This window comes from Ovis canadensis, chromosome 11 (assembly GCF_042477335.2).
Source record: "Ovis canadensis isolate MfBH-ARS-UI-01 breed Bighorn chromosome 11, ARS-UI_OviCan_v2, whole genome shotgun sequence".
Lineage (NCBI taxonomy): Eukaryota > Metazoa > Chordata > Mammalia > Artiodactyla > Bovidae > Ovis > Ovis canadensis.
Window position 1 is genome coordinate 15,587,487 of NC_091255.1, and position 27,019 is coordinate 15,614,505.

Consider the following 27,019-nt stretch of genomic DNA (forward strand, 5'->3'; position numbering starts at 1 on the left):
TCATAATAACAAAAATTTTCCACAGCTTCACCCCTACCTGCAATTACAGGAATTTCATTTCTTGACCCATGCAATAATTTAACTCCTTGAAATAATAATTATTGTCTTGATATTATAACAAATTCTGAAAGGTAACTCTTAAACCTTCTGTGCTATATTCCATTGCATAGGTGGTTTACCATCTTGTGGCTTCAGTTCAGTTCAGTCACTCAGTCGTGTCCGACTCTTTGTGACCCCACGGACTGCAGCACGCCAGGCCTCCCTGTCCATCACCAACTCCCAGAATTTACTCAAACTCATGTCCATTGAGTTGGTAATGCCATCCAACCGTCTCATTCTCTGTCACCCGCTTCTCCTACCTTCAATCTTTCCCAGCATTAGGGTCTATTCCAGTGAGTCAGTGCTTCACATCAGGTGGCCGAAGTATTGGAGTTTCAGCTTCAGCATCAGTCCTTCCAATTAATATTCAGGGTTGATTTCCTTTAGGATAGACTGGTTGGATCTCCTTGCAGTCCTAGGGGCTCTTAAGAGCCTTCTTCAACACCACAGTTTTAAAGCATCAGTTCGTTGGTGCTCAGCTTAATTTATAGTCCAACTCTCACATCCATACATGACTACTGGGAAAACCTTAGCTTTGATTAGATTGACCTTTGTCAGCAAAGAAATGCCTCTGCTTTTTCACATGCTGTCTAGTTTGGTCATAGCTTTTCTTCCAAGGAGCAAGCATCTTTTAATTTCATGGCTGCAGTCACCATCTGCAGTGATTTGGGAGCCCCCCAAAATAAAGTCTGTCACTGTTTCCATCTATTTGCCATGAAGTGATGGGACCAGATGCCATGATGTTCGTTTTCTGAATGCTGAGTTTTAAGCCAAGTTTTTCACTCTCTTCTTTCACTTTCATCAAGAGGGTATTTAGTTTCTCTTCACTTTCTGCCATAAGGGTGGTGTCATCTGCATATCTGAGGTTATTGATATTTCTCGCAGCAAGCTTGATTCCAGCTTGTGTTTCTTCCAGCCCAGCGTTTCTCATGATGGACTCTGCATGCAAGTTAAATAAGCACAGTGACAATGCACAGCCTTGATGCACTCCTTTCCCAATTTGGAACCAGTCTGTTATTCCATGTCCAGTTCTAACTGATGCTTCTTGACCTGTATACAGATTTCTCAGGAGGCAGGTCAGGTGGTCTGGTATTCCCATCTCTTTCAGAATTTTCCACAGTTTATTGTGATCCACACAATCAAAGGCTTTGGCATAGCCAATAAAGCAGAAGTAGATGTTTTTCTGGAACTCTTGCTTTTTTGATGATCCAACAGATGTTAGTAACTTGATCTCTGGTTCCTCTGCCTTTTCTAAATCCAGCTTGAACATCTGCAAGTTCACAGTTCATGTATTGTTGAAGCCTGGCTTGGAGAATTTTGAGCATTACTTTACTAGCGTGTGAGATGAGTGCAATTGTGTGGTAGTTTGAGCATTTTTTGGCATTGCCTTTCTTTGGGATTGGAATGAAAACTGACCTTTTCCAGTCCTGTGGCCACTGCTGAGTTTTCCAAATTTGCTGGCATATTGAGTGCAGCACTTTCACAGCATCATCTTTAGGATTTCAAGTAGCTCAGCTGGAATTCCATCACCTGCACTAGCTTTGCTTGTAGTGATGCTTCCTAAGGCCCACTTGACTTTGCATTCCAGGATGTCTGGCTCTAGGTGAGTGATCACACCATCGTGGTTATCTGGGTCATGAAGATCTTTTTTGTATAGTTTCCTGTGTATTTTTGCCACCTCTTCTTAATATCTTCTGCTTCTGTTAGGTCCATATCATTTCTGTCCTTTATTGTGCCTATGTTTGCATGAAATAGTCACTTGATATCTGCAATTTTCTTGAAGACATCTCTAATCTTTCCCATTCTGTTGTTTCCTCTATTTCTTTCATTGATCGCTGAGGAAGGCTTTCTTATCTCTCCTTGCTATTCTTTGAAACTCTTCATTCAAATGGGTATACCTTTCCTTTTCGCCTTTGTCTTTAGCTGGTGTCTTCAGTAAGGTCTAAAAAAAAAGTGCTCTCAATTTCAACTCACTCTTTTTTTCATTAATTTATTTAACTGGAGGATAGTTACAATATTGTGATTTTTTTTCCATACATCAACATGAATTGGCTGCAGGTATACATATGTTCCCCCAATCCTGAATCCCGCCCCCCCATCTCCCTCCCCACCCTCTGCCTGTTGTCACAGAGCACCAGCGTTGGGTGCCCTGCTGTATATATATGGAATCCGGAAAGACAGTAACCATGATCCTGCACGCAGGGCAGCAAAGGAGTCACGGATGGAAGGACTAGAATATGGACTCAGTGGGAGAAGACAAGGGTGAGATGATTAAGAGAATAACATTGACACATATACATTACCATATGTAAAACAGATGATGGCCAGTGCAAGTTCAACTCACTCTTGATTGCATAATCTTTTCCTTCAACTCAAGATGTTCTTGGAGTTGGGCCATGATGACTGTGCTAAATTCAAAGAGGCTTTTCCTCTCATCACTGACCAGCTATAATTGGACTAAGCCACTATACCTCAAAAACAGCTCTTTGTTTAGGATAAATTTCATTTTCAGTAGGCCCCTTGGTCCCTTAGTAAAGTTCTTTCTCAGGAGTCCTCAGCAGACCCTCCTATTAGCCTACCATACAACCCAGGCATGTTTAGATTACAAACTGAACAACTTTAGAATTTCAAATGGGGCTCTTTATTTTATGTTTCTTAGACTCTTCCCAGACATCTTCATCTAATATCAGAGAGGGACTAGGCTGTCACAAGTCATTGCATTTAAACACTGAGGGGCTAGAGAGAAGCCGTGATGATCAGTGTGCCCTACTCAACTATTACTTCCATTGAAATAGCTCTTGGATTTGGTCCCCCAATATATTGGCCCCCATCACTATTCATGATGCATCTGCCCTCTTCTGAGGTCATTTGCCTCTTTGTCTAACTTAGATTATTTGGCCCATAATAATTACCCCCTTGAAAATCCTCTAAGTTTCCGGCCACTCTCTCCCTCCACATTATTTATTTGGAAAAGATCCAAGCCTAGACAAATCCAACACGCATTCACTACCCTGGACAAGTTGCACACTGCTGCATTAAAAAATAAAATAAAATTACTAAACAGGGGCAGGGGTGTGATTGGCTTTATGTTTTATGTCGTTACTACAATTTTCACGTATAGTGTTCCCTACTAATCACGTTCCATTTCTCTACGAAATTCACCTTCCCAAATTACAAGGCAACTATTTGAAACATTCTTCATTCTACCACATCCCTTCCCTTTCCCCACACTTTCCATCCCCACATCAGGATATAGTTTACTGTATAACTCTTTAAGAAAATAAATGGGAAATAATTATTTGTCTACGACCAAATTGCAAAGCCTCCTCGCACTGACACTACTTCCTCTTCCTTCCCCTCATTCCAGCAGACAAAGTCTCACTCCTCTTACCAAAGGCTCATCTCTCACACGCGCTCTAGATTTCAGCTCTTCACTCCATTCTTCAACTACAATCACTCTTCTCCTCCTTAGACCCCAACTTGAAAGAGTAGCCAACGTTCTCTTTCTCCATTCGTGTCCTCACTTCCCATTTAGTTCCAAGCTTTCTCCCTGATTTTACTATCATCATGCCTACCAAACTGCTCTCTCAGGCCACCAATAATCAGAGGCAGATGGCGTTCATAAATCTTGAGCTTCAGGGTCCCTCACTTGCATGATCTCCCGTGGGTGGGGGAGCTGTAGAGTGCTTAGGGAGGGGAAGCTGAGTTACAACCAGCAAGCATTTCTGGTAAACTGCCTAAAGAAAGGGCTTCCCAGGTGGCTCGGTGGTAAAAAAAAAAAAAAAATCTGCTTGCCAATGCAGAAGACACAGGATTGAATCCTTGGGTTGGGAAGATCCCCTGGAGAAGGAAATGGCAACCCACTCCAGTATTCTTGCTCATAGAAGTCCACGAACAGAAGTGTCTGGTGGGCTACAGTCCATTGGGTTGCAAAGAGTTGGACACAGCTGAGAGACCGAGGATGCATGCATGCCTAAAGAAATCCCAGATCAAAAATTCCAAATACTCCAGTACTGGGGGAGATTTTCTTTCTCAGTCTAAAATATTCACTTTTATTTTTAAAAAATGACTTTTATACCTAACCTTCATGTTTGTAAATTTTTATTCTTTATCTTAAAGAGGGCCCCCAAATTGTGTGGTACTGGCCCCTAAAAAACCTGCATCCATCCCTCCAATGATTTCAGTTTCACTATACGCGATAGACACTTTTAAATCCTCTTTGCGGCTGACATCTCCGTAGCATTTGATACAATGGTCTTATTCATTTTAAAATTTTAAACGGTCACATCACTTGGCTTTCATGATGCCACACTTTCAGGATTTTTCCAACTTCCTGGTCTGCCTCAGGCTCCTTTGCTAGCTTGAATGCTATTTCCTCTGATTAGAATCTGCATCTGCTTCTTTGTCTCACTAATTCCTACATACCCTTCAGATCTCAGCTTCATTTTTTTTAATTAATTCATTTTTTATTGAAGGATAATTGCTTTACTTAGCTTCATTTCTATACTTCCTCGGGGAGCCTTTCTCTGATCTCCCACTTAAGTGAATCCCTCGCAGAGCACCTTGTATGCTTCATTCAGAACGGTGGCCAGAATCCCATCTGTTGATTATTCATATCATTTTTGGTCAGTGTCAACTTGGACTGTGAGTCCCTGGGAGTATTCTCTGTCTTGGTTATCACTGTATCCACCATGTGTGGCATGTGGCAGATCCTCTTTCCCTACTTCCTGGATAAATGCATGTTTCAGTCCAACCTCTGCACCCCTAAAATCACACTTGAGGATACTCTATCTGACCAAAGGGAACAGGGATTACAGAAATGTAGCTCATGCCACAGGCACCACCTGGATAGTTTTCTAGCCCCTCACAGTGACCAGTGGCTTCGAGTCCTCAAAATAGTTCCCCCTTGCAGCGCCACAGGCTAAAGCACTGAGTGCTGAAATAATAGAAGTCACTTTCAGCTTTTTTTTTGCAGGAAATATTGCCCAAGTTCCTTACTGACCTTCAAATGAAAATGTCTGGAACTACTGAAGCCACTCTTTTTAGGGGAGCAGGGGGTGACAGGGCACAGGAAAAACTCCACAAAATAGGAAGAAATATAAATTTGGGGAGATTTATATGTAATATTTTAGGTTTCCTTACTAAACTAACATTTCTTACAATGTTCTGAGAAACAGCATTCTTAAATCGCTTGATTGGCATCAGCCATACATAAACCTTGTTGCTTTACCGATGGCATATCTCATTCTAATCCCCTCCCATTCAGCATCACTACCACTGCCTCATTATCCCACTTATGTCAAAAGCTTCCAAAGTCATCCTCCTGCTTCCAGTCTTCACACCCTCCAATTCATTCTCCATACTCCTGCCAGAGTAGCCAATAAAAGGTCCTGACCATGGCATTCCATGACTTACATTTTCTCAAGAGTGGCCCAGACATTTGACCATGGTATGCACGGGTCTTCCTTGCCATCTTTCTCCCCCTCAGGGGGCTGTGAACCCATCATCATAGCACATGCAAACTGCTGTGCCTTCTGAGCCTTACTTTCCAGTTTCTGCTCTATAGGGAGGCGTTTTAATACATGATAACAAATAACAATCACAAAACAACAACTTTCATTTCCCTAACAGAGTAAATGCCAGGCACTGTGCTAAGTTCTTTACAAACTATACTCATTATCTTCACCACACCATAATGTGAAAGTACTATTATTGGCATTCACTTAACACAGGATAAAACTGAGCCCTAGAAAAGGAAAAGAACTTGCCCAGGGCTCCACAAATACGAAATAGCAGAGTATGGCTATAAACTCTGACATACACAATTCCACAGCCTGCATTTTTTCCCAACATTTCATCATCTTATCGTGCATTCATTTTACAAAAAGCAAACAAAAATTTTGAAGAGAACAAATTATGTACATGATAGTCTAAAAAGAAAAAGTGAAAGTCTGTTCTGCATCGTTCGGAGTCTATTTAGTAATGAAGTGAAGTGAAAAAGTCACCCAGTTGTGTCCAGCTCTTTGTCATCCCATGGACTATACAGTCCATGGAATTCTCCAGGCCAGAATACTGGAGTGTGTAGCCTTTGCCTTCTCCAGGGGATCTTCCCAACCCAGGGATTGAACCCAGGTCTCCCACATTGCAGGCAGACTCTTTACCAGCTGAGCCACAAAGGAATTCCAAGAATACTGGAGTGGGGAGCCCTTCTCCAGCAGATCTTCCTGACCCAGGAAACTTTATTTGGAAGAAGGTAAAGTCACAGTGGTAAAGAATCCGCCTGCCAATTCAGGAGACACAAGAGATGCAGGTTCAATCCTTAGGTTGAGAAGATCCCCTGGGGTAGGAAATGGCATTCTCGTATTCTTGCCTGGAAAATTCCATGGACAGAGGAGCCTGGCAGGCTACAGTCCATGGGATCACAAAGAGTCAGATGTGACCCAGTAACTGAGCACACACACAAAAAAATATGAATACTACCTGAGCAGGAGAGATATGTATCTGCCAACATTTGGATTTAAAAAAAGACAAAAGATTAGAAAGCCTGTAAGTGACCAAGACTCCACAATGTTTTCCCTACTTTTAGGAAAATGGCAGAGGCCCCAAAAGGCAGAGGTGTACCTTCCTCCTACACTGAGAGATGTCCGAACAACTTATCCTCAAAATATAATAATCTGACATTATAGATTGGGTTATATTACACTTCCCTCCTCTACAGCTTTTATGTTATTTTTGTGAATTCATTAATTTTATTTTTTTAAATTTTTACTGGAGTACAGTTGATTAAAAACAGAGTTACTTTCAAGTATACAGCAAACAGAATCAGTTACATACTTACAAATACCCAGTCTTTTTTCAGATTCTTTTCCTATATCAGTTCAGTTCAGTCGTTCAGTCGTGTCCAACTCTTTGTGACCCCATGAATCGCAGCACACCAGGCCTCCCAGTTCATCAACATCTCCCAGAGTTGTTGGGAGACTCACATCCATCGAGTCCGTGATGCCATCCAGCCATCTCATCCTCGGTCGTGCCCTTCTCCTCCTGCCCCCAATCCCTCCCAGCATCAGAGTCTTTTCCAATGAGTCAACTCTTCGCATGAGGTGTCCAAAGTACTGGAGTTTCAGCTTTAGCATCATTCCTTCCAAAGAAACTCCAGGGTTGATCTCCTTCAGAATGGACTGGTTGGATCTCCTTGCAGTCCAAGGGACTCTCAAGAGTCTTCTCCAACACCACAGTTCAAAAGCATCAATTCTTCAGCACTCAGCCTTCCTCACAGTCCAACTCTCACATCCATACATGACCACTGGAAAAACCATAGCCTTGACTAGATGGACCTTAGTCGGAAAAGTCATGTCTCTGCTTTTGAATATACTATCTAGGTGGGTCATAACTTTTCTTCCAAGGAGTAAGCGTCTTTTAATTTCATGGCTGCAATCACCATCTGCAGTGATTTTGGAGCCTAAAACAATAAAGTCTGACACTGTTTCCACTGTTTCCCCATCTATTTCCCATGAAGTGATGGGACCAGATGCCATGATCTTCGTTTTCTGAGTGTTGAGCTTTAAGCCAGCTTTTTCACTCTCCTCTTTCACTTTCATCAAGAGGCTTTTTAGCTCCTCTTCACTTTCTGCCATAAGGGTGGTGTCATCTGCATATCTGAGGTTATCGCTATTTCTCCCGGCAATCTGTATTTCAGCTTGTGCTTCTTCCAGACCAGCGTTTCTCATGATGTACTCTGCATAGAGGTTAAATAAGCAGGGTGACAATATACAGCCTTGACGCACTCCTTTCCCATTTGGAACCAGTCTGTTGTTCCATGTCCAGTTCTAACTGTTGCTTCCTGACCTGCATACAGATTTCTCAAGAGGCAGGTCAGGTGGTCTGGTGTTCCCATCTCTCTCAGAATTTTCCACAGTTCATCGTCATCCACACAGCCAAAGTCTTTGGCATAGTCAATAAAGCAGAAATAGATGTTTTTCTGGAATTCACTTGCTTTTTCCATGATCCAGCAGATGTTGGCAATTTGATCTCTGGTTCCTCTGCCTTTTGTAAAACCAGCTTGAACATCAGGAAGTTCATGGCTCACGTATTGCTGAAGCCTGGCTTGGAGAATTTTGAGCATTACTTTACTAGCATGTGAGATGAGTGCAATTGTGCGGTAGTTTGAGCCTTCTTTGGCATTGCCTTTCTTTGGAATTGGAATGAAAACTGACCTTTTCCAGCCCTGTGGCCACTGCTGAGTTTTCCAAACTTGCTGGCATATTGAGTGCAGCACTTTCACAGCATCATCTTTCAGGATTTGAAACAACTCAACTGGAATTCCATCACCTCCACTAGCTTTGTTCGTAGTGATGCTTTGTAAGGCCCACTTGACTTCACATTCCACGATGTCTGGCTCTAGATTAGTGATCACACCATCATGATTATCTGGGTCGTGAAGATCTTTTTTGTACAGTTCTTCTGTGTATTCTTGCCACCTCTTCTTAATATCTTCTGCTTCTGTTGGGTCCAGACCATTTCTGTCATTTATCGAGCCCATCTTTGCATGAAATGTTTCCTTGGTATCTCTAATTTTCTTGAAGAGATCTCTAGTCTTTCCCATTCTGTTCTTTTCCTCTATTTCTTTGCATTGATTGCTGAAGAAGGCTTTCTTATCTCTCCTTGCTATTCTTTGGAACTCTGCATTGAGATGCTTATATCTTTCCTTTTCTCCTTTGCTTTCCACCTCTCTTCTTTTCACAGCTATTTGTAAGGCCTTCCCAGACAGCCACTTTGCTTTTTTGCATTTCTTTTCCATGGGGATGGTCTTGATCCCTGTCTCCTATACAGTGTCACGAACCACATTCCATAGTTCATCAGACACTCTATCTATCAGATCTAGTCCCTTAACTCTATTTCTCACTTCCACTATATAATCATAAGGGATTTGATTTAGGTCATACCTGAATGGTCTAGCAGTTTTCCCTACTTTCTTCAATTTAAGTTTGAATTTGGCAATAAGGAGCTCATGATCTGAGCCACAGTCAGCTCCCAGTCTTGTTTTTGTTAACTATATAGAGCATCCCCATTTTTGGCTGCAAAGAATATAATCAATCTGATTTCGGTGTTGACCATCTGGTGATGTCCATGCGTAGAGTCTTCTCTTGTGTTGTTGGAAGAGGGTGTTTGCTATGACCAGTGCATTTTCTTGGCAAAACTCTATTAGTCTTTGCCCTGCTTCATTCCGTATTCCAAGGCCAAATTTGCCTGTTACTCTAGGTGTTTCTTGACTTCCTACTTTTGCATTCCAGTCCCCTATAATGAAAAGGACATCTTTTTTGGGTGTTAGTTCTAAAAGATCTTGTAGGTCTTCATAAAACCGTTCAACTTCAGTTTCTTCAGTGTTACTGGTTGGGGCATAGACTTGGATAACTGTGATATTGAATGGTTTGCCTTGGAGACGAACAGAGATCATTCTGTCATTTTTGAGATTGCATCCAAGTACTGCATTTCGGACTCTTTTGTTGACCATGATGGCTACTCCATTTCTTCTGAGGGATTCCTGCCCGCAGTAGTAGATATAATGGTCATCTGAGTTAAATTCACCCATTCCAGTTCATTTTAGTTCACTGATTCCTAGCATGTCGACATTCACTCTTGCCTTCTCTTGTTTGACCACTTCCAATTTGCCTTGATTCATGGACCTGACATTCCAGGTTCCTATGCAATATTGCTCTTTACAGTGTCGGATCTTGCTTCTATCACCAGTCACATCCACAACTAGGTATGGTTTTTGCTTTGGCTCCATCCCTTCATTCTTTCTGGAGTTATTTCTCTACTGATCTCCAGTAGCATATTGGGCACCTAATGACCTGGGGAGTTCCTCTTTTGGTATCCTATCATTTTGCCTTTTCCTACTGTTCATGGAGTTCTCAAGGCAAGAATACTGAAGTGGCTTGCCATTCCCTTTTCCTATATAGGTCATTAAAAAATATTGAGTGGAATTCCCTGTGCCATATTCTAGGTCTTGTCTTTATTAGTTATCTATTTTTATATATAGAAGTGTGTATATGTCAATCCCAATATCCCAATTTATCTCTCCCTATCTTTTCCCCCTTGGTAACTATAAGTTTGCTCCCTTCATCTGTGACTCTATTTCTGTTTTGTAAATAAATTTATTTCTACAATTTTTTTTTAGATTCCTTCTCCACAGCTTTTAGAAATAAGTGTTAATGAGCTAAAGCCAGGTAACAATTCATGAATATTATGTCTTTTTCACTTTTCAAGGTGGGGGCAAAAGTGTTTTCCCCAAATTTTATTATTTTCCAGGCCTTCATATCTTATTCCAGACTTCCTTCGACTTCCTGTGGCACTGCAACCTGAATAAAGATCTTTAAGTATTATGCGTGTGTCTAGGGCTCACTGACACCCCTGCGATGTGCTGTGGTCACACCCTAGATGCTTGCCGGTGAGCCATCATCTGGCTCTTTTACCGTGTAGGATCCTCAGGGTTCCCAGATCTGCTAGTCCTGACTGCACAGCACGACAGGTATTAACATGGTCTGTTTCTCCTTTAGGCTCTAAAGAACCCCACATTTGCCCCCTTATATGGCTGCAATTTACTTTCACAAGCATATCCTTCTTTTACTTTGGGCTCTTCCCAGAGCTAGCTTTATAATTCAACTAACTATCAACATAGAATTTCAGAAAGATTTTTAGTGCTTTCTTGTTTAATCTCTTAGTCAACACATCCAAAGCTAACAGTGGACCAATAATAATAACTCTGCCTAAATGAAATGATCATCTCATTCAGTGTCTACCCACCCACTTTGATCCCAAGCAAATCATATTTTCCAGTGTCCTCATGATAATATGTGAATTCAGACAACAAAAACTTCTTGAGCTATTACTATGTACCGGGCACTGTGCAAGGAACCCAGAGAAAAAGAGATGGATCTCACGACATTCACATCAATACACAGGAGAGCCAGGGTCATGCTAAGATACAAGTTGGTACCAGAAACAGCAAGGGAAAAAAGAGGAGATGCTAAATTCTACCTATGAGAGTTGAGAAAGTCCTTCCAGAGGAGGTGAAACCTGAGATGAATCTTAAAAACAAGTAAGTGTTGTTTTCCAGTCGGAGCAGTAAAGAAAGCCTATACCCTACCTACCTGTATCAAGCTTGAGAGTGTACAAAATAATTCCTCATACATTGCTTGATTTAATCCATCACTCTCTAAGGTAAGGATTAGCATAAGGGATGTCTGAGCTATAAGGACTCTTAATTTTAGCTGATGAAGCTCGGGGCCAGAAAGAGTAAGTCATTTTTCAAAAGTCTAAGTGTTAATGAACAGCAGCCAGCCTGAAACTCAACACCAGGATAACTAAAAACTTAACAGCAGTAATGTGCTGGAGTCAACTTGTACTCATTTAGAAGAGACAGCTGTTAAGTATTCAGAACTTTTCAAAGCCTGCTATCAAACTTTTGATAACACGAAACAAAATATTATGGGAGTATTTACACCACAAAAATTGGCATATTCTATATATCCGGACTTTTTTTTTTTGATCGCCGGTTTACCAGCATGCCACTGCTGATTAAGCCAGTATGACCTTGCAGCAAACTGATTTATATATAAGGCTATAGTAAGAGCCTTACCCAATTATTTCCCTATGATACAGAAGTTAATTGTTGGAAAGCAATAATCTGACTGAGTAGTTAGGCCATTTTTTAAAATAGTAAGCCTGCCAAATGAATTTTTATAATGTCAATAATTATTTATGAAATTTCTTATTTATCAATATGCACTCTGCCCTTGTAAATTAAGAAGAAAAAGACACAGTGCCTACCTATGACGATCATTCCAGTGTTTTTGTAAATGTGGATACTGATCAGCTGGCTCATTTATTTTTAGGTCATCCTAATCACTTATACAAATTCAAGTTCTACTTTTGCTCTCCTGCTAACAGGCTATCTCATCAGCACTTATATGAGCTCACAAAAATCACAGCTAAGCTCTGAGATGATTAATAATTTTTTAAAAAAACATAGACATTCAAAGGAAAGGGAGAGTTTATCCTATTCATCTACTGCTCTAAGTTAAAAATCTTTAAGCTTTGCACATGTGTAAAATTGCTTATTTTAATAACATCTGCCTGGGCCCCTCCAAAATTTAATGTGGCATCATTCTCTTCTTACCTTTCTAAAAGTATTGTCTACCTTGTTGACCTAGCTCACAAACAATTTCAACAAATTTTTAAATAACTAGAACTCTCTGAAATGCAGATAAGTCAAACCAGGCCAATCTTCCAATTAAAGTATCTTGAAGGGAATGTGCAGTCATTTGGGGACCTGTACAATGTGCTACTTTGTCAATTCACTTCTTCATTTTGAACAACCCCACTTCATACCAGCTTACTGTAGATCTCTTGAAAACTCCACAAGTAGCATACTTGAAATATCAGGCATTTTTCTTTAAAACATCTGGGATTCTCTTCAAGTGCTGGTAACTGAGGTTTATGTGCTGGTGTGTCTATGTGGGTAAGAGATATTTACAGACATTAAATTTGCTTAAAAAAACATAATTTTTGTGCCTCTTGCTATAATCTTCGCAGGCTTATGGTAAAGACATTTTCTTTGAGCGTCTGTTAAGTACATTTCTATGATGCTACATATTCTAAGTTTAAATCTGCTTAACAACAACAAAACAGCTTCTCAGAAACATCAGATAATTATTCAGTGTCTTTTGTTGCAGTTATCTTGCTTTGTTTGCACATGATCAAAGCTACCAGAAATCTGTTCGTTTCTAGAATTTACTTGGGACACACAACTTGGGAAGAGTTTACTATGAGCCCATTAAAGATCGACATGGAAACATCCTCATAGTCACCATCAGAGAAGTGGAGATGCTCTATTCATTTTTCAACGGAAAATGGATGCAGATCTCAAAACTGCAAAGCCAGAGGAAGTCTCTCTCAACACCTGAGGAGCCAACAGCCTTAGACATTTTACTGATAACCATCCAGGTATGTAGTCTTTTCAATTTCGCAAAACATTGCAAGTTCCAAACTCACTTAATTGAACCTCTAGTGAAATATACCAAGAGCCAGTTACATATGCACTAATGGAAAGAAAAGGTCCAGAGACATATCATTGTTTGCATTCCACACATAGGACAGATGCAGAAACATCCTTCAGTTCTTCACTTCTACAAGCCCCTTCAAAGGCCCTAACAACTTCACATTTATAATTTTCTATCCTTTTCCTTAAGGAAAGCATCAAAAAGGGAGTTATTTTCAGGCCCCATCAAACTTGGATTTGCCCCTAAACATACAGCTAGAAAATGGCAGAGCTGAAATCTGAATTCAGATCTTCTCCTGGAAGCAGGCTTCTTCCTACCATTTTAACAGCACATTTGGGGGCAGGAGTTAGGATTTTGGTGAGTGGGGGACGGGAGAGAGAACTAAATAGTCACGGAGATGCAAACACCAGGCAGCTGAGATCCAACCTCCGGCCTGGATGGCAGAGCTGGAATCTTGTGCTGCCTTGTGCTCCAAGCTCCGCGCTCACTCCATGCCGCCCCACCGCCTCGGGTGCTATCTCTCTCTTCTTCTCTCTCTCTCACACACTCTCTTTTCTTTTCTTTTTTGTCGTGCTGGATCTAGTTGCCCCACGGCTTGTGGGGTGTCAGCTCCCTGACCAGGGATCAAACCCACATGCCCTGCATTAGAAGGCAGGTTCTTAACCCCTGGACCACCAGGGAAGTGCCCCCACATGCTCTTATGCGAACATGGGCTTCAAGCTGTGGTTTTGTTTTTTCCTTCTTTTAAACCCAGTGATGAGAACAAGTTCTGTAGAGCTCTCCAGTTGCGTGGTAAAGCTAGGAGAAACAACTGCCTTAAGGCCTACATAACCAATGGCATATATCCACAAGATGGCCAATCTGGAATAATGGGAAAGGGCTCAGTCTCACAAGCCAAACCTAAGCCTTGACCCGGCAACCCCACATGATCACCCTAAACAGCTAAACCACTAGCCTGCTGACTTAGGTCCATCCTCCACTGAGGGGTGGCTTGTACAATAATCTCACCTTTCTGTACTTTTCTGGCCCAGACCAGGATAAAGTCCATCACAGCAAAGGTAAGCTAACTGGTCAAAGCCAATACCTCTGGATTTGGTTTCATGGAATTTGGGTTCATATGAAATTTATAGAGGGTGATGCTGTGTGTGTGTGTGTGTGTGTGTGTGTGTGTGTGTGTGTAGGTGTAGGTGGGAGCAGAGAACGCAGACACATTCGTGGTTCCCCTTTCACCTTTTATAAGTAAGTGCTAAAAGAAACATTTAAAAAATCATAATAAATTGAGCTTTTACAGGGTGACTAATACACTAATCCCTTATAGGGATAAACTGGAGTCTGGGCTACCTTTGCTCCTAGAAACGAAACACATCACAGGCCCCAGCATGATATAATACCTGGTTTCTCCTAGACTTATTACATTAAAAATGTGTTACAGGTGCAGAAAAATTCCAATCTGGCAAAAAGTTGTTAGAGGAGACCAAAAATAGAGGCAAGATCAGGTTTCCACACAGATCCAAGTGGAAAATTTACCCCCGCTGACTGGCACATTCTTGCTTGATGTCATTCCCACCCACCCCCTACTTCTCCTTTTTCCCCCTTCTACTTTTTCTCTCTCCCCTCCTTCCCATACAGGTCTCACACTAAAGAGGAAATGGGTGAATAAAATCCCTAGGGTAATCACTCTTAGACTTAACATTTAATTACGTTAGGAGGTAGCCCCACCAACTCAACATAGAGACAGATCTTGGTATTGACCAAAGGAGGCTGGATAGTTCCCACAATTACAGGCCACAGGCCCATTCTTTTTTCTTAGGGTCACTCGAGCGATGACCACTAGGCCTTCTGATTGGAAGCCTGAGCTTCTTTCTGTTTCATCACACCGCATTTTGAGGCACTGCTATGGAACAAGGCTGACAGTATGAGTCTTGACTCCACCGTTTTTGTTTATGTCACTAGAGCAAGTTATTTAATTTCTTACCCCCTGTCCTTCCTCTTCTGAAAATAAAACCTACTTCATGGGTCTCTAATGAGGATTAAGTGAGTTAAATATGTAAAGCATTAGAAGAGCAGCGCAAAGTGAATGCTTAGTAAATGCTGTTGTTGTTGTTATTGACCAGTCGCTAAGTTGTGTCTGACTCTTTGTGACCCCACAGACTACAGCAGGCCAGGCTTCCCTGTCCCTCGCTGTCTCCTGGAGTTTGCTCAAATTCATGTCCATTAAGTTGGTGATGCTATCCAAACGTCTCATCCTCTGTCACCCCCTTCTCCATTTGCCTTCTATCTTTCCCAGCATCAGGGTCTTTTTCAATGAGTCAGCTCTTCGTATCAGGTGGCCAAAGTATTGCAGCTTCAGCATCAGTCCCTCCAATAAATATTCAGGATTTATTTCCTTTAGGATTGATTGGTTTGATCTCCTTGCTATCCAAGGGAATCTCAAGAGTCTTCTCCAGCACCATAATTCAAAAGCATCAATTCTTCAGCTCCTTTCCTTTACAGTCCAACTCTCACATCCGTACATGACTACTGAAAAAGCCATAGCTTTGACTATATGGACCTTTGTTGGCAAAGTGATATCTCTGCTTTTTAATACACTGTCTAGGTTTGTCATAGCTTTCCTTCCAAGGAGCAAGTGCCATTTAATTTTACGGCTGCAGTCACCATCTGCAGTGATTTTTGAGCCCAAGGAAATAAAATCTGCCATTGTTTCCACTTTTTCCCCTTCTATTTGCTATGAAGTGATTGGCATTAGATGCCACGATCTCGCTTTTCTAAAGTTGGGTTTTAAGTCAGCTTTTTTACTCTCCTCTTTTTCACTTTCTTCTTTCACCCTCAAAAGACTTTTTAGTTCCTCTCCACTTTCTGCCATTAGAGTGGTATCATCAGCATATTGTCGTTGATATTTCTCCTGGCAATCTTGATTCCACCTTGTGAGCCATCCAGTCCAGCATTTCCAATAATGTGCTCTGCATACAAGTTAAATAAACAGGGTGACAATATACAGCCTTGTTGTATATGTTTCCCAATTTTGAACCAGTCTATTATTCCATGTGTGGCTCCAACTATTGTTTCTTGACCTGAATACAGGTTTCTCAGGAGACAGGTAAGGTGGTCTGCCTGGTATTCCCATCTCTCAAGAATTTTCCATAGTTTGTTGTGATCCACACAATCAAAGGTTTTAACATAGTCAATGAAGCAGAAGTAGATGTTTTTCTGGAATTCCTTTGTTTTCAAATAGCCAATATTCCAGTGAATATTGGCTATTTGATCTCTGGTTCCTCTGTCTCTTTGAAACCCAGCTTGTACATCTGAAAGATCTTAGTTCACATACTACTGAAGCCTAGGTTGAAGAATTTTAAATATGACCTTGCTAGCTTGTGAAATGATCACAATTGTATGGTAGTTGACATTCTTTGTCACTGTCCTTCTTTGGGATTGGAAGGAAAACTGATCTTTTCCAGTCATATGGCCACTGTTGAGGTTTCCAAAGTTGCTGACATACTGAGTGCAGCACTTTAACAGCATCATCTTTTAGTATTCTAAATAGCTGAGCTGTTAGTTATTTTTTATTATTTCTCTACTCAGAAAAATCCAACCAATACTAGGTTCTCGTCAGGGCACACCCAGTTCATCGCCTCCTCATCCCTACTCTCCCAGGGGACCTTAGGTACTGGTTCATTCAACCCTTGGAGTATTTCACTACTTCCTCTCCTTTACATAAGAAGTAAGGAAAAACTGTATAAATTTAGACTAAAAATAAAGACTATGTGATCCACAATGGAATTTTTAAAACAGATAAGGGCTTTAACACAATCTGGGCCCACAACTAATGTACTAATCCTTTAGGGCCCCAGGGAACTTCCAGGGTCTAACCCATTCAAATTCCTGACCCTCTCAAGCATCAGACCTTCATAGAAGGCCTCTCTCGTGTATCTGGAACTGAAAGAGAAACCCTTCCCACACTTTCCTGGGAAGGAAAAGGGAGTTAGTACAGACAAGTCAGAATCCCCCTGAGCAAAGTAACTGGCAATGAAAGCACAGCTGACCCTTGAACAAACATCGCAGGAGCCAGGGGTGCCAATAAGCCCACCTCCAGCAGTGAATTCACGCATAACTTTTGACTCTTCCAAAATTTAACTACTAATACCCTATCACTGACCAGAAGCTTTACCAATAACATAAATAATTGATTAGCACATTTTATATGCATTATATAGTATATTCTTATAAGATTGAGAAAAGAAAATGCTATTAAGAAAATCATAAGGAAAAGAAAATACACTTCCAGTTCAGTTCAGTTCAGTTCAGTCGCTCAGTCATGTCCGACTCTTTGCGACCCCATGAATCGCAGTACGCCAGGCCTCCCTATCCATCACCAACTCCCGGAGTTCACTCAGACTCATGTCCATCGAGTCAGTGATGCCATCCAGCCATCTCATCCTCTGTTGTCCCCTTCTCCTGCCCCCAATCCCCCCTAGCATCAGAGTCTTTTCCAATGAGTCAACTTTTCACATGAGGTGGCCAAAGTACTGGAGTTTCAGCTTTAGCATCATTCCCTCCAAAGAACACCCAGGGCTGATCTCCTTTAGAATGGACTGGTTGGATCTCCTCGCAGTCCAAGGGACTCTCAAGAGTCTTCTCCAACACCACAGTTCAAACGCATCATTATACTGTATTTATCGATACCATAAATTGATATCATCTCTTTACAAGATGAATCCTCTATCTGTCAGTACCTATCAAAATACTGTCTTATACAAAACACTGTAGATGTTATACCTATTACAAACTGGTGATGTTCAGTTGCTCAGTCAAGTCCGACTCTTTGTGACCCCATGGACTGCAGCAGGCCAGGCTTTCCTGTCCTTGCTAGACATCAAAAATGAAAAAGTAATGTGAAAAAGAAATTCATATTTACTTATTAAGTATAATAATTCACACATTGATAATAAAGAAGCAGCAGTATGATTGCTTTGTGGTAGCCTAATCAATCCAATGTATGTATGTATGTATGTTTCACAGTAGCCTAGCCTATAGGCTAATGAATGGTCATGAAATTTTTATGGCATACAGTATTACAGTCACACTCATAATACAGTATTGGAAACACTGTTACTTTAAAAAAAAATCTAATGTGATGATAGGCTTATAGGCAGTTTCTCCAATTATGAGAGAGGAAATATACTACGTGGCAATGTAATTCTTTGAAAGCAAAGTTATAAACCAGTAAGAAAACTAAAACATTACTAATTTTACATTAAATATTCCTCACCTTATGCCTATGTAAGGATAGCCTAACCACTTCAATCCAAGTCTTGCACAAGTGTACACATTATTCTACACATATATTTTTCCATATTTACTGAAATCCATTGATAACTAGACTCACACAATACAAACCCAGGTTGTTTAAGGGTCAACTGTATTTCCATCAGAAAGGCCCCTCGCAGGTGCTGAGTTTCTCTGACCATAATCTTCAGGGGTCACTTCAATAACTAGAAACCTCACAGGTGAGGTTTTTTTCTGAAGATTAATCTCTGACGCTTGTACTTTAAAGTTTATAACACTTTGTCACATCTGTTTGACCCTCATGAAAACCCAGTGAGGCTGAGTGGGAAATCTGTGTCCAATCCATAAATGAAGCTATGGATTTCAGGGAAGGAACTCACCAAGGTCATACCAGCCAAAAATGAGCTTGTGGGCCCAGGACACAGGTCTTCTGACTCCTAGCCTGGTGCCCTTCCCATCTGCAGGGATGCTTCACTCACCTCCCCCTTCTTTTTCTCTAGACCCTTTTTAAAACTGTGGTCCTAGAGAAGCTTGCCTCTATCTTCCTATCCCTGCTTTCCTTCTCTTGTTCTCCTTAGACATTTCCTGTCACCTGCAGACACCCAGGATCTTCTTTTTACACCCGAGGTGCTCAGGACCAACTATCTCTTCTGTCCTTTTCTGCTATTTTCCTGCACATTCCTGCTATGCCTCCTAGGATCACCTAACATAGGAGTTTAAAACTACTGAAATCAGGAAGATTAATGGAAATGAGTCAATTGGACTGAGAATAAGAAACAACTGCTAAGTCACTTCAGTCATGTCCGACACTGTGCAACCCCATAGACGGCAGCCCACCAGGCTCCGCCGTCCCTGGGATTCTCCAGGCAAGAACACTGGAGTGGGTTGCGATTGCCTTCTCCAATGCATGAAAGTGAAAAGTGAAAGTGAAGTCGCTCAGTCGAGTCCAACTCTTCATGACCCCATGGACTGCAGCCCACCAGGCTCCCCTGTCCCTGGGATTCTCCAGGCAAGAACACTGGAGTGGGTTGCCATTTCCTTCTCCAATGCATGAAAGCGAAAAGTGAAAGTGAAGTCGCTCAGTCATGTCCAACTCTTCGCGACCCCATGGACTGCAGCCTACCAGGCTCCTCCGTCCATGGGGTTTTCCAGGCAAGAGTACTGGTGTGGGGTGCCATTGCCTTCTCCGAAGAAACAACTGGGGTCACACAAAAACTTGTTCATCAGTGTTCAGAGCAGAAGTATTCACAACAGCCAAAGAGGGGATACAACCTAAACGTCCAATAACTGATAAATGGATAAACAAAAGTGGCACATTCATACAATGGAAAATTATTCAGCCATAAAATGAGTCAAGTACTGATCCATGCTCACATGGATGAAAACATTATGCTAAGTTTAAAAAGCCAGCCACAAAATGCTACACGATTAAATACCCAGTGCAGGCAAATCCATAGGGACTGAAAGTAGATGAGTGGTTCCAGAGGCAGGAAGAGGAGGGACCGTGGAATGAATGACAGCTGATTAATGCAAGGATTCTTTCTGGAATGATGAAAACAATCTGGAATTAGATAGTGCTGATAGTTGCACAACCCTGTGACTTTAGTAAAAAACTGCTGAATTTTATACTTTGAAAGAGTGAATTTTATGGTATATGAGTTAGATCTCAATATTAAAAAGTGGAAGTAATAAAGTCTACAGTAACCTGGAGAGCCCCTGTCTCATCTGAAGAACAGCCCTATTCAGCCGCAGCTAACTGCAGTGGAAGAAAGTGGTCCCAATGTTGAAGTCTTTTTCAATTTTTAAAGAGAAGTCAAAAGTCCAGAATTTGGGATAAAATCGCTCTATTTTTTAAAAGTTAGAAAATAATTCAGAAACTTTACATTCTTGGCAGCCTGTATCATCTTGGGCCACTGACCACCGTTTTATGACCTCTGCTAACCCTGGACAATTCAGCTTCCATGCCTTAGCCAATCAAACAAAAGTCAATGGAAAAGCAACTCATGTTGCTCCTCTAACAAGCTCTCAGGATATCTGGTCAATGAAGAGAAGATGAGTAGCCCCTTCCTCTGTACCAGCACAACATGTTATCTCCCCAAGGTCCAGCCCCAGATCCCCACTACATCTGGGCCTCTCACTTCATATTTAATAAACATTTTTTCAGCACCAACTATGTGCCAGGAACTCTTCTAGGTGCTATAGAAAAAACAAATGATTAAGTCAAGGTCCTTGCTTTCAAGGAGTTCAGTCAAGGGAGGGAGACAGACATGTAAACAAATCAAGGTAATACAAGGCAGAATTAAACCAGAGCCTGATAGCAGCACAAACAGTGTACTATGAAAACACAGACAAAGTGACTATTAATTCTACCTGGAAATATCAGGGAAGGCTTTGTAGAGGAGGTGACATTTGGCTGAGCCGTGAAGTGTGAGTTCACAAGGTAGAGGAAAAAAGAGAAAGACGGTGGGGGGAGGGCAGTTAGAAAAAAAAAAAAAACAGAAGAGAGGGAGGGAAGAAGAAAGGAAGGAAGACAGAAAAGAAGAGAGGGAGGAAGAAATTAAATAGATAATTAAATAGAGGGCATGGTTAAAAAAGAAAAGAGGGTAAAAGCTGGAAAAGTAGATCCCACCCTCCCTTGCGTCTGCAATGGACATTACCCAACCTTCATCACACCAGGCTAAGAAAAATCTACCTGTCACTCTCAAACTGAAATATGAGTTCCATGAAAGGAAGGACCATGTCCTGTTGACCTTGAGGTCATTAACATCCCAGCATAACGCCTGATACACAGTAGTAGTAGAGTGTGCTCAGTCATGTCTGACTCTTCGCCACCTCATGGACTGTAGCCCACCAGGCTCCTCGGTCCATGGGAGTTTCCAGGCAAGAATACTGGAGGGGGTTGCCATTTCCTCCTCTAGGTACTCAATGAGAGTTGGCAGAATGAGTGAATTCATGAACCAATCAAGAATCAAAGAAGAGAGATTATGCTATATATGAGAAAGGGAAAAGCAATCCATTTTGGCTGGAGGTAAGAGACACAAGAGGACTGTAGTGGAAATAGAGACTGGCAATGCAGATTAGAGGTCAAATCAGGCAATACATAAACCCAGAGGCATTTGATTTGGCTTAGGAGGCCTTTCTGGCTTCCCTGGTGGCTCAGCTGGTAAAGAATCCGCCTGCAAGGCGGGAGACCTGGCTTCGATCCCTGGGTCGGGAAGATCCCCTGGAGAAGGGAAAGGTTACCCACTCCAGTATTCTGGCCTGGAGAATTCCATGGACTGTATAGCCCATGGGGTCGCAGAGTCGGACACGACTAAGCGAGTTGCACTCACTCACTCAGGAGGCCTTTCTAATGCACCTCAGATCATGTGAACAGGACAGCTCTTTCTCTTCCCATGCATTTCACAGGCTCCGAAAACATTCTGACTAATGAAGGATAAATGACTATGTAAAGGCAGGAAAAATATAGTAGATGCTCAGTAATAGTCATTACAAAATTGAATGAAAGAGTGAATTACTCCATCCCAGAGTGACATTGTTTTTTACGTAACCACAGTATGTTCCCAACTCACTTTCTATTTGTGGTCAGTTCTGACCCCCACATGTTTTTTCTTATACTCATACCCATCCTATATTTTTACTCTTGGGTTTGGGTCTTTACAAGCACATTTTCTTATTAAGTTTCAACCCTAATTACGATAGGCTTATTTTTCCAATGCATAGGGTCATTCAGAGCTTTATTACTATTTTCCAGAAAATCAAAACCACACCAAATTTTGGACCCACAAATTTGATACACACATTCTTTATTTGTCTGGAACATCAATAAATATGCTGAACAGACTGGCTCTCAGGACCAGTCTCCGCTGCGCCATCACTCAGTATGTCCTACTATCGCCGTAGTATCCCCATCATCCGCAAATCTTCAACCCTGATGTTCAGCTTGCAGATTATACTGGAGACATCTCCCTGGTCTATGGATTCTGTTCTTTTGCTATTAGAAATTAGAGTTGTCCATATGATTTGCCCATCACAAAACCATGTTGACTCTTACGTAGTGTCTCAGGGTCTCCTAGGGACTGCAAATCGATTGCTTGATAGCTCACTCTCATTCTTCCCAAAGATCAATAAGTTGGTGGTCTTTAATTACCAGGGCTGTTCTGTGTTTCTCCCCTTCCTATTTCAAAGATAGACATATTTGCCCTTTTCCAGTCTTTAGGGACTTTTCCAGTTCTCCATCACTTCTCAAAAATAATGACCTGTGGGTCTGTGGCCACATCTGCTTGTACACCAAGTACCCCTAGCATGCATGTCATCAAATTCTGCTGATGTGAATACTCCCATTTTCCCTTCTCTCATTAATTGTTTCTTTCTCTTTGATTACCTGTTCATATCTCAAAAATTTCACCTTGACTGAACTTCCTGTAGTTAACTGTCTGTGATCTGCTCTGAAGAGACAAGATGAAAAAATTCAGCCTTATCGATCACCTGATAGATGAGCTCCTCTCTTCTTAATCATGAAGTTAAATTTTTCAAGTCTATCTTTTGCCATGTATCATAAAAGTTACTTATTTGCTTTTCTATAATGCTAGTTATGTCCTCCTTCCAATTGTGTGTCCCTTTTCTGCTTTTCTCACAAGGCCTGATTGCCACATGGGGCATACCTGATATATGCAGAAATAGTACTGGGTACCAAAGAATCTGAAATTGAAAAAAAGAGTCCCTGCCATTAATTTCATAATCTAGTTCAACCAAACAACATAAAAAAAGAAGAAAAATATAAGTTAAATACTCCTTCCTCTGTATGCCTACATTGCCTCTATTATAAACAGGTTTCAGTATATTGTAATCATTCCTCTACTGACCTGTTTTCCATAAGCTCTTGAAAAGTAGGGATTATATCAGGTTCACCTGAAACCCCAGTGTCTCCTATACTATCTGTATCTCAGTATGCTTGATAAGGATGTGAAAAGAACACAATACAAAATAATGTATGTTATTCTCACTGCAGGAATAATGGAAATAATGTATGTTATTCTCACTGCAAGAATAATGGAGTAATAATCTTCCCAACCTAGGGATTGAACCCAGGTCTCCCTGGTGGCTCAGAGGTTAAAGCGTCTGCCTCCAGTGCGGGAGACCTGGGTTCAATCCCTGGGTCGGGAAGATCCCCTGGAGAAGGAAATGGCAACCCACTCCAGTATTCTTGCCTGGAGAATCCCCTGGACGGAGGAGCCTGGTAGGCTACAGTCCATGGGGTCGCAAAGAGTTGGACGCGACTGAGCGACTTCCCCTTCCCCTTCCCCTTCTCCTGCATTGCAGGCAGGAGGGAAGCCCATGTTAGATGTTACAAATGGTTCATCTACAGAGGAGGGGTCACTCCTTCATACGTTTCTGTTCCATACTGAATTCTAAAGTATTCTAAGTATTTACCATTCTAAATACTTGTTTTTCCTCTTCTTTTTTGCCTTCCTAGAGGTAGCATTGATTCCCTCTTTTTCACCCGCTTTGAAAACAGGCTAAACGCTGGCATACAGGAATCCTTCTCTTCGAATCAGTTTCCTGAGTCATCATGCCCGCTTTATCTCACCATCGCACTGCTCTAATGTATACAAAGCCTTACCTACTGATATAGGGGAAAGGGAGCATCTATATCACCAAATATTTATTATCTGAGTCCCTGCAGTCACGTAGAGAAAAAAGTCACAGCCTTAGTAAGTTGGCACTTCTTGCGGCCCCAACTTCATTCAGTCTCTGCTGCCTATCGAATAGCGTGATGGGACAATTTGCAACGCAAGGCAAATTCAACGCAAATCTATTACAAGGTAAACTTTGAAAGCTTGTAAAAGTTACAACAAAATTTTGTGAAGCTGATGAAGACAAGGAGACCTAATCCAACAACACGCATAGCTCCCGACAGCTGAGAATCTAGCAGAGGTAGGCCAGTTAACAACTGAAGAACACGCAAGGAACAAGGATCATGTAAGAGATGGACTTGAAGATCAAGTGTTTATGCCAGTGGGAAAAAATATATGAAGGCTTCAAATCCTCTTGCAAAAATTAGCCTGTTCATCATCACATTGTGAAAGTCAAATATTAGGAAGAGCATTCCAGCTATCATATAATTTAGTAGTGACCAATTATAACTCAAGTGTTAATAAGATATATTGCTATTACTTATTTCATCTTTTCAAGATAATCAGTCAAATTCTCTTTTTCTCTTACTTACTATAAAACTTTGACCCTTTTCCTGACACCAATTGTCCTGAAATAATGAGGCTTTTCTATACTGCTTTATGAGTTTTTACAGTTATGCCCCAGCTAAACAATAAACCTCCAAGGATAGAAATTATGAATTCTATTTTTCTTTAGTACCTTCTTCTACCACCACCAACCCATTCCAAATCACAACTCACACAGCTACTTGTGGAGCAGAAATCTGAGGAAAATAAGCATGCAGAAAATATTACTGACTGCCTACCTGCCTTGGAGGCTAATTCTCCTGAAGGTTAAGATGGCTGTACCACCAATGCATTGTTAACTGTCATGATGGTGATATCCAAGGTTTCTAACTAATCACCTAGCTACAGCTCCTTTAATTCATGACACAGTGTACCTAAGAAATGAAAAGAGATTATCTTTTAATGTATTTTTTGTTTTATTTCTCATCCTACAGGATATTCTCTCCTATCACAAAAGGAGTCATCAGCGTCTCTCTCCTGGATTATATCTGGGTTACCTAAAGCTGTGTAGCTCTGTGGACCAGATCAAAGTTCTTGTTACCCAAAAGCTGCCTAACATTCTCTGTCATGTGAAGATCCGTGAAAACTATAACATTTCCAAGTAAGCTATGAGAAGTTTGGGTTTTTCTTGTGATGAAACAATGGTTGAAGGGATGGGTTTGACGTGCCAGAAGGAAACTGAAATGTGCCTCCGGGTGAAGTTTTTATGATGAGACGCCTTCAGGGGCCAGCACACGGGGGCAAAGGCATCGCTCGGTCTTGACATTAGGGTAAGGAAAGTGAAAGTGTTAGTCGCTCAGTCGCGTCGACTCTTTGTGACTCCATGAACCATAGCCCGTCAGACTCCTCTGTCCATGGAATTCTCCAGGCAAGAAGACTGGAGAGGGTTGCCACGCCCTTCTCCTGGGGATCTTCCCAACCCAGGGATCAAAGCCAGGTCTCCCACATTGCGGGCAGGTTCGTTACCTTTAAAGGCATACCTCGATTTTAACATTAGGATAAGCAGCGCACCCATTTAAACAGGATGCTATCCTTTCACTTTCCTCTCTGCAGCCACTGACATTCAGGTTAGTGAACAGATGCCCTTTTCTTTCAACACTTCTATTTCCAAAATCTTTTCTCCATAACCTAAAAAGTCATATTTTAAAAAATCGCTTGTGTGAATGGGTTCTAGTAGAGTGACTGATTTCCCCATAATCTTAAAGGACCCTCCCTACTCTCATTCTTCCCACTCCTAATCCCCTGACTAAGGACTTCGTATGTTTCCTATGCTCTATATGATTCTCTAGGGAAGAAAAGAAGTCTAGGCCTGAGTTTCTGGAAACTGCTCTATGGTTTGGCATTATGGTGAACTGCCCTGTTAACTTTGGAAAAGTTGCCCAATCTTGGTAATCGGACCCAGCTTTACGACTAGCCCTCTAGGAGCCCTCTGAACGTCTACTAAGATGAACCGAATTGGGCTCAACATGGAAAGACTAGATGAGAATAGAAAAAGAACTTGGAAAAGAATTTGTCAGGCTTCGGTGACAGTTGAGGTCATCCAAGTTGCACCTACAAATTTGCTTAACCAAAGGAGACTCTAATTTGGTCATTTAAAATCTGGTCCCTAAAGTGCAAAGGCCTTATTAACTGTAGTGCCTCACAATATATTACTAAATATGCCTTGGTGACAGTGATGGCGATGAGGATGACGCATGAGGTCTCTAGAGCATTCACCAGCTGCCATATTCTCTTCTTTCCCTTATCACACACACCTAGACTTGAAGCCTGCCATCTGGTGGCCACTGCTACAATCAGCAGTAGTAATCTCCGGCCTTCCCAAGAGGCTCATCTGTGGGTGGATTCTGCAGCGGGTACTTTCACCCATTTTCTAGATTTGTGTCTTAAAGGTTTCGATTCTATCTTTTAGTGGTTGTACCAACGAATTTCCATTTGCCAAGGATCCAAGTTTCATTTCTACAAAAGATTCCAGTAGTCTTCATTGTACCAGTTTCATCTCCCTCATCCTTAAAGGCTACACTGATTAGTTAGCGGTGGATGTCTAATGGTATTCCTCCTGGTGATTTATTTTCTAATTTGATTACAGATACTATTTCAGCAATGTGGTCCTTTCGATTTTGTGCATACTTATGCTAGTCAGCACCCCTCATTTAGTTCTCTGTCAGTGATGGAAGAAAAGATAGAGTTCCCAAGCAGGTTCTCAAAGATTTCAGTTATTTGTGAAGCCAACAGTATGCCCAGATTGAAGCGGGATTTAATTTTCCTTTTTTTTCCCCTCTTATTGAGACAAAGGGTGTATTTTTCCATAGTCTTTTCCAGTATGGGAATTGAAAT

General features: G+C 41.4%; 1 protein-coding gene across 2 annotated transcripts in view; it reads left to right on the forward strand.

Moving 5' to 3' along the window:
* ANKFN1 (ankyrin repeat and fibronectin type III domain containing 1) overlaps nt 1-27,019 on the forward strand; it is a 481,844-nt gene that overhangs the window by 420,843 nt on the left and 33,982 nt on the right. For both annotated transcript variants that reach the window (XM_069602535.1, XM_069602536.1), the window contains 2 exons: nt 12,889-13,104; nt 25,120-25,286. In XM_069602535.1, coding sequence (XP_069458636.1) covers nt 12,889-13,104; nt 25,120-25,286 — 383 coding nt within the window. The remainder of the gene's footprint in view (nt 1-12,888; nt 13,105-25,119; nt 25,287-27,019) is intronic.